This window comes from Hydractinia symbiolongicarpus, chromosome 15, assembly GCF_029227915.1.
Source record: "Hydractinia symbiolongicarpus strain clone_291-10 chromosome 15, HSymV2.1, whole genome shotgun sequence".
Taxonomy (NCBI): Eukaryota; Metazoa; Cnidaria; class Hydrozoa; order Anthoathecata; family Hydractiniidae; genus Hydractinia; species Hydractinia symbiolongicarpus.
In genome coordinates, this window is record NC_079889.1 from 2,067,446 (window position 1) to 2,083,731 (window position 16,286).

General features: G+C 33.0%; 1 protein-coding gene and 1 non-coding gene across 2 annotated transcripts; both read left to right on the plus strand.

Moving 5' to 3' along the window:
• Nucleotides 1–3,137: 3,137 nt before the first annotated feature.
• Trnas-gcu (transfer RNA serine (anticodon GCU)) lies at nucleotides 3,138–3,219 on the plus strand. The gene has a single exon. It is a non-coding gene; the product is annotated as a tRNA-Ser (tRNA).
• A 1,711-nt stretch (nucleotides 3,220–4,930) lies between these two features.
• Nucleotides 4,931–15,580, plus strand: LOC130628888 (uncharacterized). Its single transcript, XM_057441929.1, has 16 exons — nucleotides 4,931–5,218; nucleotides 5,881–5,937; nucleotides 6,010–6,037; nucleotides 7,021–7,075; nucleotides 8,494–8,645; nucleotides 10,237–10,292; nucleotides 11,116–11,182; nucleotides 11,533–11,580; nucleotides 11,867–11,972; nucleotides 12,242–12,312; nucleotides 12,467–12,518; nucleotides 12,837–12,943; nucleotides 13,035–13,126; nucleotides 13,435–13,461; nucleotides 13,685–15,094; nucleotides 15,442–15,580. The coding sequence occupies exons 1-15, from the start codon at nucleotides 5,126–5,128 to the stop codon at nucleotides 13,760–13,762; spliced, it is 1,089 nt and encodes a 362-aa protein (XP_057297912.1). The 5' UTR covers nucleotides 4,931–5,125; the 3' UTR covers nucleotides 13,763–15,094; nucleotides 15,442–15,580.
• Nucleotides 15,581–16,286: the final 706 nt, after the last annotated feature.

Sequence of the window (16,286 nt, forward strand, 5' to 3'; positions counted from 1 at the left end):
TAAAGCCGTGGTACAACTTTTGTAAGCAAAGAGTTTCCAGACAGCTTTCTTTCTCTTTGCTAACTGGCTGGTATGTCTTGCACGGTAGATAAGAAAAGAGCTATAAGAAATTCTTAAGAGGAACTTTGAGAAGTTTTATCCATTTATTTAGCTTGAAAAACTAAAAAAAAGTCTTTCCAATCACGACTTTTACCAACTTATGTCTAGTGGCCAAAAATCTGAATCAAAAATTTCAATATTTATTGCACAATATTCTTTCCGCAACATTCGCAATGTGATAATCATTTTTGATGAAAATTTTCACAATTAATCTATGAAAAATATGCTTACCGAGTGTTCTCAACCAACGCAACAAGTGTAACACAAAAACACGGTATAATACGGTTGAGTAAAATTCGGTAGTAAACCATTTCAACAAATTAAAAACATTGGTTCAGTTGCAAGACGGTACGTGATGAAAGCTTTTGTTAAAATAAGGAATTTACTCCAATTTTTAAATATCGTGTGAACAGAATAATTGAAACAAATGGAAACTATGCAAACAAACCGTAATGTACTCTCTTAAAGGATATAACTTTCTACCTTTTGACCGAGTCCTTTTTAAGTACTTAACAGTGTAATATCTTCTTCATATGTGAAGGTTTTATTGGCTTATATCGATCACGTGAGCGGGCCCTATTTTTCTGTATCGACGGGTTAAAATGTACACAAAAAGAAGTAACCTAATTTTCGTGATATTTGAACGCTGCAAACGTCTAAAGAAAATTCAAGTTTTAACTAATTGATTTAAGCTTTTGGCAGTACGATGAAATGGATCAATTTACACTGGACCAACAGTCTCAGTCGAAGCATAAATGCTACGAAATGTGGAAGCAATGCCTTCGATAAATCTTGTTGAAGCAAGTGGCTATGAAATAGAGATTCCCTGCAAAGCTACAAAGCGGCTGACAAAACTCTCTGTTTTCAAATGTCTCACATCTTGAGTTCTTCAAACAATGACAAAAGAAATCCACTACACACCACTCCAGAATTATCATCAACTATCTCATGAAAATAATAAGTTTAATGTGATGTCAACAACAAATTTCAGAACGTGGGAAAACAGCAGTCAATTGCATGGAATTCACTGCGTTTGGTCCACGAAGTCCAAACCTCGCTCGCTATTTTCTCGTAGCGGCCGGCTAAACGGTTTATAAGCCATTAGCATGCATTTAGCTATGCAGTCACGAATTTAATTACCATTTCCTTCTGTTTTTTTTTTAAATGGTGTTCTTGCATGTAACTCTCTACTGATTCTACGGATGTTAAAATAACAAAGAAATATATTTCGCCCCATTGTATAAAAAACTGATGAAAATCTTTTGCCTCAAACGTTCGTGTAATGTTATTTTCTAGAATGACTAAGAATACTGAATTCACTCTATCACTTCTACCGCAGGTTTAGTGCTTCAATCTACGAAATAAAAGCGGGTTTGGCAAGAATCAGGAATTTCAGGATACATGCAGGATTACTTTTCAATGCGTAAAAAACGAAGTCTGTATTTTTGTCAGAAAAAGAGTCAACAAATGTTTAACAAAGTTTTAGAAGGATGAAGCGCGGAAAGCATAAAATCGCAAGTAGGTTTACTACAACTCTGTTCCAGGCTGTAAATAGTGTATACGCAGCATTCAAAATTGTTGTAAAAAGCTTCGCGATAGAAATATTACGTACTGTAACTACGGCACAAACTTTTTTCGCAGTCCTGCGTGCAGAATTAATGAAGAACGTGCTATCCCTGCTACGATTAAATTTATTGAGAAAGAAGTTTAGCTAGCAGAGCTTTCACTCAAAGGATAGATAACTTATAGAGGTTTCATATGCTTGATGTTAAAACCATGGTAAAACGATAAAAAGGGGACTTATAATAACGACTGAAGATTGTTAAAGGACATTTTTTTGCGGTTTCGCTAGCCTTGCCTTGACTATTATTAAGCACCACGCATTGCTGAAAAATGAGCGTCTGATTCAAAGTGATTTAGAATACAAGCAAATAAAATTGAACATGGAGCTCTTTTAAGTAGGGAAGGTAGTAGAACAGATTCTTGATTTTGTTGTTAACACGACTGCAAGAGTCAAAACAAAGCCGATTTTCTATATATACGTCTTATTTCCAAACAACGCAATAAGAAAAGAGAATTTGCCAATCCCATCAAAGAATTACGGGCATGGGACAGAGAATACATTTTTAGACGAATATTCGTACGACGTTTTTCACTGCTTCGGACAACATTTTATCTTCAGCAACACACGATGGTTGAATAAGTATAGTTCTTTTCTTCAAATTTTCTTATCTATTTATTTTAAACAACTTCTGCAAAATCAACAAAAATAGTTTCTACAAAAATAGTTTTTTTTTAAATTTTGAAATTATGTTCTGTACAAACACTTCTGTATAAACCTTCGGCGCCTTTAATCTTCGAAGAAAACAATGGAAAAAGCACTAATTTTTTAGTGCTGTTATCAAATTTTTCTCAACATATATATGACAAATTGAGTTTTATGAAAGACACCTCTACGCGAAACGTCATGGGTTTGATCATAAATAAAACTGTTTTTAAATTGTGTAATAATAGAAGCTTTAATAGAAGCTTTAAACACTCGAAAAGAACCACTTTGTGGTCTGTAATCCTGAAAATAATTGACCAAGGTACCTCCCTGGATGTTAGTAAAGCCATTAAGCTCGCTAGTCACATCCAACAGCGTTTATCTAGTATACAAGAAAATGGTCTATCCTGGACCTTGCGTGTCTCTATGTATGTTCCTAGATTTTAAACATTCTGCTCTCGCTGGTGAAAATCAATAACCGATTGCAAAACATTCGTCAAATAAATAAATAAATAAATTGGAATATGTGAAATTTGATACTTTCGTTGTTTAGCACTGCGTCAATATAACTTACAATGAAAGTTATCACTAACAATGCAACAAGATGTACAGATAAATATAACTTTTAAGTTGAAAAAATATTAAACGAAACAAAATGTAAAGAATGGTGTTTTTAACTACTGTCTGGTTTTCGAAGCATTTTTTGTTATCAGAATACTCGTTGCTATAGAGATAACTCCAAAAATAACAAGTTTTTCTTCCGTTCCGCTTAGACGAGGTGGCCGAGTGGTTAAGGCGATGGACTGCTAATCCATTGGGCTCTGCCCGCCTGGGTTCGAATCCCATCCTCGTCGGAAATTATTTTTTTTTACAATAAATAATTAGATATAAATTCGCCTACCGCAACAACACTGTACACTCATTATTTTAAAAAAAGGAGAGGAACTAACTAAAACTGCCCATGTCATTCTTAGAATAAAAAAAACTTGAGAGGGAAATTACATTATCGACAAGTTAGGAAAGTAGAAAATATATATCTATATATATGAAAATGACCTCTTTGAGTTGGGCCACGGTAGTATATGAAGAAGAGAGTATTAAAAATTGCTATGTAAGGAAACATTATATCAGGTAAAAAAAATTTTGGAACAGAAAAATATTTTCTTGGAATCGGAAAATCGTCTACCCTCACCTTCTTATCATTTGTGGCAACAAAAATAAAGGCTCCTTTAAAGATTAAAAAAATATACGCTAGCTAGATATCAATAAATTGTTTAAGTACCCCTCCAAATCAACTTCCGTTCCATTAATTGATTTTGAATAAAATATGATCCTGAATTATCTTACGTTACAAGGCTTGGAAAATTGACTTGATGACAACTAAATAAAACTTACCTTCTTCGATCCTTCGATTGTATTTTGAAGGCATTCGTGTTACAGATATGCACAAAGATTCATTAAGAATAGCTAAGCATTAACAATACGAATTTGGAACACATACATAGCTACTCTCAAAAGTATAACTGACAAGTCAGGAGAAGTTTCGCTTTCTCGCTGCTCTGTTTATGATACAGCGAGCGCCGGATTTAAAACAAGTTAATACCCATAATTTTCTATTGAATTTCTTTTATGTCTACGGCCTGTTTACTTTTATTGGGCACGTAATTGAGTGCAGGAATTTTGTGATTTTTTTTAACTTTAATTGAAGCATTTTTTGTGAATTTGGAAAAGTATTATTTGTATAACTTAAAAAAAAATATTTAATACTAGCCTAATTCCCGTGGAAGAATCCACTTAATCTCTCATTAAACCGAAGTAAGGGATGCCAAACAAAAACATACAACACAGTAACTTGAATTTTCAAAACTCACATTTTAACCTCGACTCTGGGCTCTTTGTCTCTTTTATAACGGGATGGCACAAAGAGAAAAAAGCCCTAGGATCAAGGTTGTTCAAAATCTGCATTATACTATGTTTATAACCGCTGAAACAAAACGTCTAAAAATATAAGCATATCCTTGACCATTATTATGATTGATCAAGCAACTGTATGTGTAATTGTCGGATGAAAGAAAAATTGCAATAACAATTACCTTGTTGTTTCGCATCATAGCAACTAATATGTCAAAACAGCTGTCATGTACGAGAACCAGATAGTAGTAATTTTATAAAAAAACTGTGTAGGAAAATAGTAAGTCATTGAAACAATTGTTATTTGATTATTTATACTTACTGGTTGTATCTTCTCTCCATTCGTATTTTGCTTACGCTATCCTACTTGCGTTATATTCTTGCGTGATTCAATTCTAGCAAACTGTTCTTTATTTTGATTGTCAAATTCCTTCTATCCCAAAGAATCCTATCCTGTTTTTCTTACTTCGCTAGTATATTTTTACCCCGGAGTGTTGAAAAAAATCACCGTAATCAACATGGTAGATTCATAAAATTTAATGCCCCCTGTTTTTCTCACAATGAATTTCATAAAAGCCTCCATGCAAAGCGTGAAGATAAATTATTAAAGCGTGAAGATAAATTATGAGAGTAAATTGGAATTCGTTATTAACATGAACATTTTTGTAAAAATAGCACTTTTTTGCCTCCGTCGTAATTCTTGAAACATCAATATTTTGAGCATCATAATTCTTAGCCAAGTTCACAGTTACGTGAACTAAAGTGAGAAATTCTGCAGTAGCTGAGTAGAGAAAGAGAAGTTACTTGTTGACAATATGTCTTGTCTTACAGATTTGACACTTGTGGAAAATGAACCTAAAGCAAAAACTTAAGAATTTGGTTTATGGCGACAAAATCACACCATTGCCGACTGGAACTGCACTTGTTTTATTTATCACACTGGTAACTTATTTTTAGTGTTTTAGGCAACTCGAACTCGAAGAAAATAATCTTTGGCATATTTTATGATAAGTCGCCAATTGACTCAACCAGAGGGCCTGTTATAAATGATAACATAATGGTTGTTAATAAACGGATACTGACCGGCTTTGATGTTGTCCTGTGAAATACAAAGCCCCATTTCAAAACTACAGACAGAGCTTACAAGGTCTGTGCCCTCATCAAGGACTTTGTTTTGTACGGACCAACATCAAAACCGGTCAGTATCCGTTTTATTCCCTGACTGTATCTTATCTGAAAACAAACATTTCTTTGTGAACAAAAAACAACAAATATATTTCTTAACTTCAAAAACGCATGCATGTTCGATTTTTATACTTTTGGAATTTAAGATCGTTTGATTTTAAACTTCTGTAAGTTTACAAAACAAATTCGAATCATCACGAAAAGATGGTTTTCGGTGAGCTACTTTTATGTCTTTCGTGTGCTATGGAAACATTTTTATTTGTTTACGTTTTTATGTTACCATTTTAATAATAGCTTCCCAAACCGGTTAGTATGCCTCCATTAAAAGCCCTGTTTTAATAAGTCGTAAGCCAATCAAGTCATCAGATTTTTTCATACTACCTAGTATCAGTCAGGTTATCATTGATTTTAACTTTTAGCTTCTTGGATCAATAATTGTAACAATGGTCTTTTCGTTTCTACCGGAATTAGTCAAGGTAAATTATTACTACGTAGTTCTGTCATGCAATAATATTCTTGCGTTTATTTTTTCGTTTGTTTTTCTTTAGTCATTTGGTGTATCTGACGTGGGGACAGGTGATTTTCATTCGTTAATATACACTAATTAATCATATCTTTCACAAAATCCAGGCTGCAACAAAAATTACAAAATAGTGTATCAATAGCCGCTGTAATCCCTGTTTTTAAAGAGCATTTGTGTAATACACGTGTTGGACTTCAATAATAAATTCAAGTATAATTCTCTTATCGCATAGTAATAAAGTCGGTTGATTAAAATGCCTTTATTTCAATGTCCCATACAACAGGAATATACTAATATACAAAAAAAAAAAAAGATAAACAACAAAAAGTCACAATATCTTCCCAAGTGCTGCCAAGATAATGGATCGAGTAGGACTTAAACCCACGAGCTCTGGCTTGTCGGGTGATTGGTCTACCGACTGCGCTATCGATCCGAAGCTATCTAGCACATGTAGTAGACGAGGCGAGGATACTACCTCCTTACAACATACGAAGAGAGCAACGCGTATGTCATCCTTGCGTCATACCTTTTTACTTCAATGTACCAACAAGATATTATCGAATGATGCATAACCGGATCTTAAGTACCAAGTTTACTTATACCCACATATCCACCGTTCTTCTTATAACAACTAAAGGAGTAGTGAATATTAAATTCTTCCATAATGGATTTTCTTCCCTCAGATTAAACTAGTACTTTCTTTAATCGCAAAATTCATAGGGTTTTTATTTAAGTTCTTAACAGTAATATGTAACACTAGGCGGTGCCCGGTGGATAAATCCACGGATTTGTCCGTCTTTTATTTACCGCATTTCTTTGCCTCGCTACGGCGATTACCACTTTGCGTTAGAAAAGACGTATACAGGTATTACTAGTCGTTAGCCCGTGGAAAATCCACGGGTTTGCCCGTCCTTTTTATACCGCATTGCGTGCTTCTCGCTATTGCGCAGCTAAGCTACCATTTTGCGTGACAGACAGACGTATCCGGGTATTAAAATATAGATAATATAGAAGAAAACACTAACCTCTTCTTTAGGTTATTATGCCGGCTTAATTGGCTCAGCTTTATTCGCCGGTCGTGCATTCTCAAGGTGAGATTTGTTTTAAAAATTCTATAATAATGACATTGCTTTAAAAATTTGAAGTTTTATATTAAAACTTTTGAATAAAACGGTTAAATAATAATGCAAACTTAGGAAATGACATGTCAATATGATTAGTGATTGTCAACATAGACAGGAAATCAATGTGTTTAGCTTTAATTGCATATAGCTATGACTAACATACTGGCTTATTACACCACCTAATCTCTCCATGAAATGGCACAACAGATATGGATATGATAATGTTATGTTAAAAGCAACATAAAAGAATGCTGTACATACACAAATATATGAGGTAGCTCATCTGATAAGCATTTGGCGGTGAACTTTATATCTGAAATAACAACACAGAAGAGTGATTGAATAATACAAATATTATCATGTCACGAACAAGTGACTTTTTTAGGCTATTTTCCCACAGCTACAGCTGTCATCGAAGGGAATTAATGAACAAAAAAGTGGTAACATTTTTAAAGACAAAGAACAGTAATTAAAGGTTGATAAATGGGGAGGAGGTCTAGAAATTGTGTTTATTAAGGTTCTTTACTAAGATAAATTGAGACAACATATCCATGTTGTCAGTTAATCTACATTCTTGTAAATTTTTGTTAAAATGATACTTGTGTTATCAGCAATATACTTTTTACATTAAAACTTGACAACGTTAAGTGTAGCTTTTCTTTTTGAGTAAGAATTCACGAAGTTATCAAACACTGTTTTGCAGGAACTCGCATTTTTGGCAAACATTTGGTATCATAATCGCGTGCCACTTGCTGCAACAAACACGATAAACAGGTACTAGCCTACCTGCAGACATGCTATCCTGCTGCGCGCTTTGCCTTGTTCTACCTACTTTTTTACATGTTTGTACGGTGGAAAAAGTATAAAACCTGTGAAAAATATCATTATTGCCACCATTTTTCAACGTGATCTCAGAATACTTTGTTTCTTCTTGCTGTAACAGTAATAAGAGCTTTTAGGACAACATCCCTTGGCGAAGAACAAAGAATTTTCTAGTAGGCAAATTGTTAATGCATCTCGGTAATTTTTTTTCACAAATCCTGCACGTGAAAATCCATCAAAGACAGTAGGGCGAGACGCTTTTTTGTTTATTCATTTCTGTGGATTAATTAACACTACTAAAAGGAACTGAAAATAGTCTTCAATTGCACATATGGGCAAAACAAAGACTTCTTATTATAACTATAACAATGTGACACACTTTCCTTGTCAAACCTCAAAAGTTGCTCAATATCAAGTTTAAAACAAACGGTCCCGCATTAAATTCTCATCCAAAAGGTATAAGAATTCCAGGGGTGGCACACCGCAAGACATGGTGCACCAAATGCTTACCAGTAATGCAATCTTTTTGGGTAACTGATTAAGTCTATCTGTTATGTATTTAGCCTATTCTGGGGTTATTTGGCCGATGTAAAAGGCAAAAAATTTGCAACCATCCTGTCTGCCACAGCATTATCAATCACCACATTGGCATTTGGATTTAGCACAAGATTTACTTGGGCTTTAGTGACGCGATTTCTACAAGGCATTTTTATGGGTAATTACTTTCTCTTTTCTTGTTAGTAACTGATTGATTGATTGATTTAATTTATTTACCGTCGGTTATTATATACAATAGTTCTTTAAAAAAAATAATATTTTGCAAAAAACTAATCAAAACCGACCAAATATTTTTATATATTTACAATTTAGATGAAAACTATAATAAATGAATAATGAATAAATAATAAATAAAAGATAAACATTCCCCCTCTCCCATTTTCGTATTGATTACGCAAGTTATGGAATCAATTGCCGACACTCTGTGCATGAACAGTGACAGCCAGTCCATTTTTTAATCATTTGCTTAAATTTAACTAGATCTTCGCAACTCTTCGTATGAAAAGGAAGTTTATTCCAAACTTTTGGGGCTAAACATCGCAAACTGTTTAGACCAAAGGTGCTTGTTTTTACACTGATGGTTTTTAGGTTGTTCATGTTTTGACTTCTTACTGGCCTATCAGTTTCCTCAAAAAGGAAAATATCTTTCATGAAAGAAGGACTGATGTTTCTCCGAATTTTAAATATTTCTATGCATAAATATCTATGCCTTAGTAATTCCATATAATGTTTATTTGGGGGGCAATCAACTGGTCTTGCGTCATCATGAATAAAACTTAAAGCCCTGTTGTGGAGTTTTTCAATTTTCAAAAGAGATTTCGAAGAAGAGAAATGCCAAACTAAGGGACAATAATTAAAATTTGCATACACGAAGCTTTGTGCTAAAATAGATCTTGTTTGCAAAGATAGTACATTTTTAAATCTAAATAATGTATTCAGCTGGGCTGAGGCTTTTCGACAAAGATTACTAATGTGCAAGTTGAAATTTAATTTATCATCAATTGTTACTCCTAAAAGTTTTACGGACCTTTCTGATTGTATCACTCTATCGCCAATGTTTATATCAAGGTTCGAGTTATCAATTTTGGCTCTTGATAGAAGGATCGAATGAAATTTGTTTGGATTTGCTATCATTTTGTTATTATTTAACCAAGAAAGGGCAATATCGGATTCCCTTTCTAAAGTCTTAATGAGATTTTTAATAGTGTTTGAATAAGCTGATATCGTATTGTCGTCTGCGTAATTATGTAGGTCACTATTTACAATAAAATAAAATAAATCATTCATAAATATATTAAAAATAATTGGGCCCAACACAGAACCCTGAGGCACACCTGACAAAATTAATTCAAATATACTACACTCCGCATTTACTCGTGTGGATTGTTCTCTGTTTGTAAGATCCGATAGAATATACTCAAGTGATTTTACATCAAAACCGTAAGCATTAAGTTTGGCTATAAGTAGATCGTGGGGGACACAGTCAAAAGCTTTTGATAAGTCCATTAATATTGAACCAACCACATAATTTAGATCCAGTTTTTGATCTATATCTAGTATATCTACCTTACTATGTCATTGTAAACGAAAGTAAAAGTTAATATAATTGCTTAAAATATAAAGGCGTCCACTATCATGGATTTTTGAGACCTACCTCAAACTTTCATATATATTTTTTTGTGAGTATATATTATGATATCAACCGAAACATTGGACTGTTTTATATGAAAACATTTTTGTTTCTTCAGGAGTAAATGTGACTACAAAGGCTATGATGGCAGACGTTTGTGATGACACTAACCATGTAAATTGTTTTCCTGCAAAATTACCTTTAACTCGAAGTATGCGCAAAGTGACGGCGTACGTTTATTCAGGCATCACTTTCTTTCTAAATGTTGACTCTTGTTTTTGTTAAATCTCCACCAATTGTTTTCTCAAAGGGTATTTTCTTTAAAATCTTTTTTAAGAAAAAAACGAAAAATATCACTGTTCTTCTTTTCGTGTATTTCTATCGTTGTTCTATATATCTGATAAGTTTTGTGGCACTATCAAATATTATTAAGAGCACTTAATGAAGACTAGGTTTTTTGTGTGTTTACGAGACAAAATTTATGTAGAACTAATACTAGTTCCGGTGGTGTTAATCAAATATATTTCCTGACACCCATGTTTGTAATGAGTCATTTTATCATTATGACATGCACTGGTGGGCATTTAATCTTTGAGATCACGACCCCTTCCCCCAATTTTCAGCGGTACGTAGACCAAAAAAAAGTTATTAATATGTTAATGTTGTATATTTTATCTGCCAATGCAACGATTGGGAATCCATCACAAAAAATTCAGGTTAGATTTTATGAACAGAAATGATCTAGCCGCAACCTTGTAACTTCGAAACTGCGTAGCAATTTTTTTACTGCCGGCGTGTAGTATCGTGACACTATTATTCGTCCAACCCTAACTATAATTTGCTTATTTGACAGAAAATGTTCTTGTAATAAATACTTTGGAATTGCTTAAGCTGTGTTGATGAAACTTGACACAAATATATGAGATAGCGTAAAAACGTTAGTATATTTGGTACATCTTAGTTGCTTTAACACTTTTTCATGAACATCTTTTTTTAGGCATTAGGGATGACGTTACTAATGAGTACTTACTCCGCTGGAATTGTCCTTGGACAAAGCATTGGAGGTATCAAGTTAATATATAATGTTGCAAAAACTAGTTTTACTGTAAAATGCAAAGCCAGAGACTAAAAGTAGAGACCAAGCTTGATCTTTTATCCTAATAATATTAAATTCGATCGTGTATTTTCTTCTTCTTTTTTCGTGACCTATAATTAAATCTCTCATTTCCTTACTGGTCTTTGGACCAAATGCATCCAAGTAATAAAACCAGCCGGTTTCGACTGCAAACGCAAAGTACTTGTCAGCTCAGTCTTTCCTTTTGACCTTAATCTTTGTTATGCAATGCACTTTTAAGATAACATTTATGTTCGGAATGAAACAGCTTGTCCATAATAATTTAATTCTTATTTACAGCTTTTTTGGCGTTTCCTGCAGTACACTATCCGCAAGTATTTACAAAAGGTATATTATTTTATTTCAATATCAAGTGGAAGGGTTTGTAGTGCAGAAGACTATGATCTTTCCTACAAAATAAAACACTAATCAAAAATTATATGGGGTCATACTCCTAGCAGTTATGCCTTTGGAGAGGCTGTGTTTCTCAGTACACATCTTTAAATGGGTGGATTTGTAGAATAACTGTCGTTGATAGACTAACAAGGCCTATTTTCTTTTACCATTTGCCAAAAGAGGTGCATACAGAAGTTTTTTCTCCACTTATTTGAACCTGAGAGCTGATTGTTTTTAGATTCGCTGTTTGATCGTTATGGTGTTCTTCTTCCTCAACTTGCCTTGGTGGTTTCTTTCGCTGTGTTAATTCCTGTTGCTGTTTACATTCTACCTGATGATAAAAGGTAAAGCGAAATAACATTTAGTGTTACAACTATATCACACATTTGCTATTGTAAAACACACATTCGTTTTGTGAACCATTCTTATTGACAAAAACCATGTCCTCGTTACATACACTATAACCAATATCTCTTGTTGGTTTGTGTGTTTTGCTTGCTTGCTTGATCGCGCTCCCCCTTGTTTCTTTGTTTGTTTGCTTATGCGAAGCTTTTATGTCTACACGTTGTATTATTATCAACATGCGTACAGTGAAGATATGATTTTGACTTAGGCGGAAGAAAGAAGTTCTAACTAATACGGAGGAACAATCTCAAACTGATCTGTTGCTTCAAAAGAGTTCAGGTATAGGTTTTAAGAAATTTGGGCATTACCTGCCTGAAATTTACATATAACCTGAGAACTGTTTCTGTCAATCTAAATGTTAATTAAGTGTAAAAAATAAAATGACACCAACTTTAGTTAATTTTAACACTTGATTATATTAAATACATTGCAGACACGACAAAGCCTTACAGTAATTCAAGATCAAAGATCCTAAAATTAACGCGGTATGTTTTATGTTGTGTTTTTTTTGACAGACCTTGGAAAGTACACATAACTCTTGCCACATAGTTTTTTAGTAAAAGCAAGGTATACTATATTATTGTGAAAAGTGGACGTGTTTTAACCGTCTTTCTAAATTGCAAATGACATTAATTTAAAGATACGACAGATTAAACATGAACTTATATTATTGCAGCAACACTAAACGCCGTTGAAGTGTATTGGAAGGATTCACAGCTAGTCCTAAACAAACATTTTTTAGGCAAAATTAAATAATTTAGAAAAACATGTTTTAATTGTTTATTGGAATTTCTTGCATCTAGTAACAAATCTTGTCTTATGACCTGGCTTTTGTGTGGAACCTATCGTCCAATTGCGATCGCTTATGACGAGATATTTTCTGTGTTCGCAGCCACATCTAAAAAATACGGTAGAACGAGATTCCTATCATTATTATGACAGCAGGAAACAAAACAAAGTTTTCTTGAGAATAACCCCTTTTATCTTTCTTTCTTGCTTAGGTGGATTTGAGTTTACCACTGCAAACATTGGCGTAGCGCTACTTTTAGTAGCAATCATCAGTACCTTCGTTGAAATACCTACAGCTACATGGGTAGGTAATTCTTCTTTCCTAAATTAAGTCTGGCTCCACTAAGATACGTGACAACGTGTTAGAGCTGCATTTTGTTCAAAAGTTTTAATTCATTGTTTGTACTTTTTTTATTCAAATTGACAACAAATTACTTAAACGTTTTTTTAACTTTCTTAATGAAAATGCTAACAAACATTTTTGTAATACGAAGCATAATAAATAGTAAAAAAGACTAAAAATGCTGTCTTTAATCCAGAATCTTGCTATACTTTGGCTGACCAACAGAAGCGAGTTTTATAATATTGAATTTTATTTATTTTTTATTATAGCTTATTCGCAAATATGGCTCGAAAAAAGTAGGTTGTTTGTTTTTATAGAATTTACAAAAAAAATTCGTTAAGTGTGATTTTCCTAAACCTGACAATGTTTAGGGGAAAATGTTTTACGTGGGTTTTTGATGCCTATTTCATTTGTAGTGCACGGTGTGTCGCAGAGTCGAAATGATTTACATCTTCCTTCAAAATATTTCAAAATGCAAGTGCTACGAAATTGACTGGTTTCTAATGTTCTTATTTTTAGATCTTTATATACTGTACAATACTTCAGTCATTGTTGTTTCCGGTAGTTGTTATTCTAACACAAATTTCAAATGTGTAAGTCTTTTTTGTTGGAGGCAATGCTGGTTGTTTATATTCTTCTATAGGGTTCTGATAAACCTTTCATAGAGTAGTGGTTAACCTGTCGGGTTAGTCTATGGGATTGTTTACATTTCTATGGGGTTTTGGCCGGCCTACTACAGGAATGATTTCTATGGGTTGTGGTTACCCTATGTGGCCAGTGTTGGTTGCGGTGAGCCATAAGAACTTAAAAGTAGACTAGCAGACATTGGAGATGAGTAGAATAGGGTTAAACGGATTTTTACCAAGATTAGCAAGATAATCTAGGATGGATTTTTGGTTCCTCTTACCTTTTAATAAATTGAGACTAAGTAATTCTAGTGTTTCATATAACCGTGATGGATAACTGTTTTATTATGCGTCATATCAAAGAGATTTAAAAAGAGAAAAAGACACATCTAAGCAACATTCATTTAAATTCTATGCAAATTTCACAGCGTCAGTTAAAAAATTGATAAATCTTTTAAAAAATTTAATCCAGAAGGGGTTGTATATTGGTACGTATATTTTTCATTAAAGTTACCGAATTTTTGGTATAGAATCGGTCTTCGGTGACTATTGTTTCTTTCATAGTGCAAAAGAAAAGATGAATCATTTGTTACTATATTTAATTATGCGTTTTTTGTTGGGTGGTTATATACCTTTATTTCTTCGCATTTTTATATCCTGAGAATGTTTTTTTATTTTTATTTTACCATTTTACCATTTTAAACGATCAACTTACGAAAGAAACGAGTTTCTACCACTAGAAAAATAATTTATAATTTATGCAGAAATAAAAATGGGCAACGGTTACTTTTGTAATTTACGGACGGACAGACGTATACGGGTATTATAATATAGATTAAAGATGAGGCTATTGTTAAACTACAAAACTTTGAACCTACCAAGATATCATACTACTTAAAAGTTTTGATATTAAGTGAATTTGCAAAATATCTCAAGTAATAATTTATACTAACTACCTTATTACATCATTAATGATAATGTCATAAGGTCAGCACAAAATCTTTGAAGCATAATATCTTGAGAACGAGAAGAGATTTTTAAAAAATTCCAAAAATTATTCTTCACAACATATAAAAAAAATCATGTTTGAGCCAGGAATCCCCATAAGGGAAACTAGGGTGTCATTGTATTTTTTTTTATATAGTACATTATTTTGGTTTGTTATAATTTTAGTGCTGACGATCATACGACTCTGCGTGGAAGGTTCTGCAATAACGATAGCTTTATTTTTAAATAATTCCGTCGAAGCAGATTTGACGTGTACAGCTAACGGCATCGGGATGACAGTGTCGGCTATTGGGAGGTAAACTAAAAATTATTTACATGATACTATATAGCTGCTTTTGTCAAAATAAGTCGGAACGATTTAAACCTGTTAAAAATAGACATATTATTTATTTTTGCGATATATTTACCGAATTTATGTCAGAAAACACCAGGGGCGTATTTAATTAGTTCTTTAAGAGATACCGTAGGAGGCCAATGAAAGAAAAAAAACCTTTGCTGATAAATGTCTACAATTGTCTCGTTTTCGGCTTGAACTTATTCAATTGCGCAGTCGCATATTTTATTAATTTAGCTTAATTGGGAGATCGTAATTCAAGAGACCGTAATTTTTTTGTTACATATGGCGCCTCTTATTATATTTAGGACCATTACCCCGTCGTTATTTGGATCGCTATTTTCTTGGTCACTTCACAATGTTGAAAAGACCGCAAGACATGAACAAGCTCTTCGTTTCCCATTCAATCAATACTTTGCTTTTTTTATTTTAGCTTTTTGTGGAATAGCTAGTGCATGTGTTTGTCTGCATATGCCAAATAGCATTAACTATAAAAAAAAGATTGTAGAACAAACTTAAATAAAAAATATTTTAGAACATATTATATTCGACTAAAATACTTTCTTGGAAGCTTCTCGTAGCATATTACTACATCATCAGATAAAATGAATTACTAAGAAAGTGGATTACCATAATGTACACCTAAAGTTAAAAACGTGTCCCAAAACTTAATTGATTGAAAAGAAACGTAAAAAGTTTTTGTCATAAATTATGTGACCCCGTTACGATACAACAATAACCTTTTAGACTCAACATGTTCATTAAAAAGTGGTTTTAAAAGATCCAATATAAAATGCTTCTAGTATCTTTCGCTTAAAGCAATTATTAGAAGCGTTAAGTTGGATCAAGGATGTTTGCATATTTTCATCAAGCTGTTGAAATTTTTTTCTCTGCGATATTTGTTAGTACATAATAAAAATATTTTTTTAAGTTTTTATTAATACTTTTTAAATATTTGTAATTCCTTTATATTTTATGTATAACAACTCATAAAGGAAATCTGATATGTTGTCATTATTGATGTCCTGTGTTACCATGGCAACAATCTTAAAACATTTTCCATATCTCAGACCCATTCAAAAATTATATCATCTATGTTTTAAGGCGCAATTACAGTTAGCTGCACTTACGCGAATTGATCAAAATATTCAAT

What these genes read in the sequence shown, in the direction of transcription:
- LOC130628888 (XM_057441929.1), top strand. Translation starts at nt 5,126, where the DNA reads ATGAACCTAAAGCAAAAACTTAAGAATTTGGTTTATGGCGACAAAATC. An exon ending in TGTATCTGACGTGGGGACAG is followed by an intron (nt 6,038 to 7,020) that starts GTGATTTTCATT and finishes CCTCTTCTTTAG; the next exon opens with GTTATTATGCCGGCTTAATT. An exon ending in TCCGCAAGTATTTACAAAAG is followed by an intron (nt 11,581 to 11,866) that starts GTATATTATTTT and finishes GATTGTTTTTAG; the next exon opens with ATTCGCTGTTTGATCGTTAT.